General features: G+C 39.5%; 1 protein-coding gene across 1 annotated transcript in view; it reads right to left on the bottom strand.

Moving 5' to 3' along the window:
* Window positions 1–4,325, bottom strand: part of SLC25A17 (solute carrier family 25 member 17) — a 48,123-nt gene that overhangs the window by 11,628 nt on the left and 32,170 nt on the right. The window contains exon 5 of the mRNA XM_003783171.2: window positions 599–715. Within this exon, the coding sequence (XP_003783219.1) occupies window positions 599–715 (117 nt within the window). The remainder of the gene's footprint in view (window positions 1–598; window positions 716–4,325) is intronic.

The following is a 4,325-nucleotide window of genomic DNA, read 5'->3' as shown; positions in this document are numbered from 1 at the left end:
GAGGGTGGTGGGTTCGACCCTGGCCCTGGTCAAACTGCAATAAAGAAATAGCTGGGTGCTGTGGCAAGAGCCTATAGTCCCACCTACTCAGGAGGCTGAGGCAAGAGAATCACCTAAGCCCAAGAGCTGGAGGTTGCTGTGAGCTGTGATGCCTCAGCACTCTACCAAGGGTGACTAAGTGAGACTCTGTCTCTTAAAAAAAAAAAGAAAGAAAAGAAAAGAAAATATTTCTCTGCCTCTTATTTTAGGTTTGATCATGTTAAACGTGCTTTGGCTACTGGGGTGTCAGTAGACAAGTTGCGAACAGAGCCCTGAAATACACTGTTCCATTGAGCATGTCCTTCGTGCTTCTGCCACCACCATGGCAAAAATTTGCTGATGCTAATTCCAGGAAGAGGAGGGGAGCTAAGACTCTCAGGCGGGGGTCAACCCAGATGAGTTAGATCCCTGTCAATCCACAGACACATGAGCTAAACAAATGCTACTGATGGATACTGACGTTTGAGGTTATCTGTTATGTAGCTTTATTGTGGCAATAGATTCCAGATGCAAAGAGATAAGAAAACCCTTAAATAAGAACTAGCCTAGAGACACTTACCAATAATACCTTTGTAGTTGGTGGGTACAATGTCTTCATTCCTAAATTTTGCTCCTTGCAGCTTCAGCCTGGTGTTTACCACCCAGAGTGGAGTTGTCAGCAACACATTCACCACTCCTTTACAAAGAAAGAGGGAGAGACTAAGGGAAAGAAAACCAAACGTAACCTTTAAGCTCTTTTGTCTTAAAGCCCCATAACAATATTCCATCTATACCTCTTGCCACCAACCTCCTGGGAGACCTAAGGTAAGATGTCTTTTTGCATCAGGGTACAACACAAGCCACTACTGTTAGAAGCAATTTGGAAGCTTTGCTGATAGCAAGTGGCTGACCGCAGCACCTCTCCACATGAAAAGAGTAATGAGCTGCTTCATTTCTGTAATAGGAGGCAATCTACTTGTCAATTTATATAGCATTCAAAGTAGCAATTTTGATAGAATTTTAAATGCAATTTTAACATAACAGCTTTAGAGAGAGGTGGCTTATAGATAACATGCTAAGTCCATGACAATATCAGATCAAACACTCAATTTACAACTCTCACATAAGTAGCTCACATGGTTTTAAATGACTATGGATCTTGTACAATGGGTGACAGGTAGGGAAAAAGTGGTGACATTTCAAAGTGCCTTAACAGTGTAGAAGCTCCAAAGCGTTCCTGATTGCTTAGACGATTAGGATAGGCAGGCAGCAAGCACAATTATGAAGTGTCACAAAACACCTGAAACAGCTTTGCAAGCATCATGTTCCTTACAAGCTTAAGATGGGAATCTTGGCCCCCCCAAGGGTGCCTCTGAGTGGAACAATACAATGAGCCAGGTGCTTCTGTTTTGAAAACACACGATCCCAATTTAACATCATCTTGAGATATTAAAATATTCCTCATCAGTCCTGAAATGATTAAAAAAATACCAGACAAAGTTGTAACAAAATGCCTGACACATGGTATATACTTAGTAAATATTTGTTAAGTAAATAACTAAATAAATGAACCCAGAAACAAACTGCAAAGAAACACACATGGAGCTATCTGGTTCCAGTCATGCCCTGAAGAACTAAGAGGCACAATACTAAGAGACAAATCTTTTTACTGAAAGATATGTAAGCACATCTGGTAAAAGAATGTTCTGATTTAAGGAATCTCAACACATTCTCCATAAAAAACAGTCTAACCAAAGATAAACTTGATGAAAAAACCAAGAGATTCAAATTCCAATTTTTCATTTGTTGAATACAATTGCTAAAGATATTTGCTACCTATCTCTTAAGAGCATTATGAGAACACAAAGTAAACAATATTACCAAATACTTTTATGTATTTGTATTTTTACTTTTATGAGTTGTATTTTTATATTTTTATAGATTGATATAACATCATGGAGTCATTTTTAGTCATGACTTAATATCTTTGCATGTTATCATTTGAGGCATTGATCATACTCTGAAAATCCTTACTTAGAGATTTCTTCTAGTCTTATTCTTAAAATCATCAGTGTCTCAGAGGCCAAGATAAAAAGGTATTAACACATGCCTGTTTGCCCAGACTGTAAATGCATTCCCATTCGATACAATGCACACTTAACAGAAAAACTAAAAGCCAGAAAAATCAGACTAGAAAGAACCGTCTAGGACGGTGCCAGTAGCTCAGTGGGAAGGGCGCTGGCCACATACACTGAGGCTGGCAGGCTCAAACCCAGCCTGGGTCAACTAAACAACAATGACAACTGCAACAAAGAAATAGCCATGCATTGTGGCAGATGCCTGTAATCCCAGCTACTTGGGAGGCTGAGGCAAGAGAACCATGTAAGCCCAAGAATTTGAGGCTGTTGTGAGCTGTGATGCCACGAGCTGTGATGCCATGTACTCTACTGAGGGTGGTAAAATGAGACTCTGTCTCAAAATTTTTTTTAAAAAAAAGAAAGAGCAGTCTACTGCCCTTGTTTTAAGGGAAAAGGGAGAGAGGAGAGCTTAGGACCAGAAATCACAAGCATTCATGGACACTGTAGAATGGCAGTATATATACTTTTCTAAGTAAGTGAAATACATTGTGATGAAATTAATTATTTAGAAATCAAGATTCCAGGGCGGCACCTGTGGCTCAGTGAGTAGGGTGCCAGCCCCATATTTTAGGGTGGTGGGTTCAAACCCGGCCCAGGTCGAACTGCAACCAAAAAAAAAAAAAAATAAAATGGGCACTGTGGCGGGCACCTGTAGTCCTAGCTACTCGGGAGGCTGAGGCAAGAGAATTGCTTAAGCCTAGGAGTTGGAGGTTGCTGTGAGCTGTGATGCCACACCACTCTACCAAGGGCAATAAAGTGAGACTCTGTCTCTATAAAAAAAAAAGAAAGAAAGAAATTAAGATTCCATGCTGTACATGGTGGCTCATGCTTGTAATCCTAGCATTCTGGGAGGCCAAGGTGGATTGCCTGAGCTCAGAAGTTCAAAAACAGCCTGAACCAGAGTGAGACCTGGTCTCTAAAAAAAATAGCTGGGCATTGTGGCAGGAGCCTATAGTCCCAGCCACTCGAGAGGCTGAGGCAAGAGAATCACTTGAACCCAAGAGTTTGAGGTTGCTGTGAGCTATGACACCACAGCACTCTACTGACGGTGACAAAGTGAGACTCTGGGAGAGAGACTCAAAACAAAGTAAAGAAATCAAGATTTGCTTCATGTTCTATTCAAGAGGTAACCACATACAAAACACTTATGAGGCAATACAGCTAAAATTAAGCTTTAACCACTATTTAAAATTCTGTTTTCATACCCCCATTATAAACACAAGCCAAAAGACTGAAAGGATTCTTCTAAAAAACAACTTCAAGTACAAAAATGAAGTACATTATTTAAATAAGAGAATATAAAGTCCTTGTAAAAACATTTTGTATCTATAAGCTTTTTATCTGAGAAGTTCAAGTACTTTTTTCATTCTCTAAGTCAAAGCAGATGGAGGGGTATTTTTTAACCACTATCATTTTATGAGTTCTAAGAAAAGCCACTGTAATACTTGAGAATCCAAAACTTTACTAAAACTTGCAACCTACACAATCAAGCAAAGGACAATATTCCACTGAGGAGAAATATGTCATAAACTATTCATAAATTATTGATTCCACCTCTCATTAGTACCTAAAAGGCTGGAAGCATAAAGAAAGCTTACTTATAAGCCTATATAGAAAACTCTTCTTCCAGTTCCAAGCTGTGGATGCTACTATAACAGAGGGAACAATCTGAAAAGGGTAAAATGTTTTACCAGCTGTCTCTTTAGACATCCCCCACCACCACTCTTTTTAGGACTTAAAATGGTATTCCTGCCCAAGGCCAGTGCTCAGAAGGGCAGGGAAGTGCTCTCTGTTTTTGTCAACCACAAGAGATAGCTCAACTGAATTGTCCAGGCAGAAGTTACATAATTGTTTCTCCTGGAGATGGGGTCAATCAGAATCATCAACTATAGTAAAACAGCAATACCTGAAGCTGAAACCTCCCCTTTTAAAAGCTCTGTATGTCCAATTATAGTTAGTACTACAGTATTTTAAGATGAGAATCTCCATCCTCTTCATTTGTGGCAAATTAATAAACCTCTTTTACCTTCTCCTCAAACCACTTATCTCCATTCTTCTGATGCAACCTCAAACATAAGTGCCGAACTTTCTATAACACTACTTCAGCTCTAAGATGGGAATACTAACACCTTACCTATCAAAGAACAGGAAAGTGTTTATCTCTTAATT

The sequence above is a fragment of the Otolemur garnettii genome, unplaced genomic scaffold (assembly GCF_000181295.1).
Source record: "Otolemur garnettii isolate 467f Iridium unplaced genomic scaffold, OtoGar3 scaffold00007, whole genome shotgun sequence".
NCBI classification, from domain to species: Eukaryota; Metazoa; Chordata; class Mammalia; order Primates; family Galagidae; genus Otolemur; species Otolemur garnettii.
Note: the sequence above shows the minus strand (reverse complement) of the source record. Positions and strands in the feature narration are given on the sequence as shown.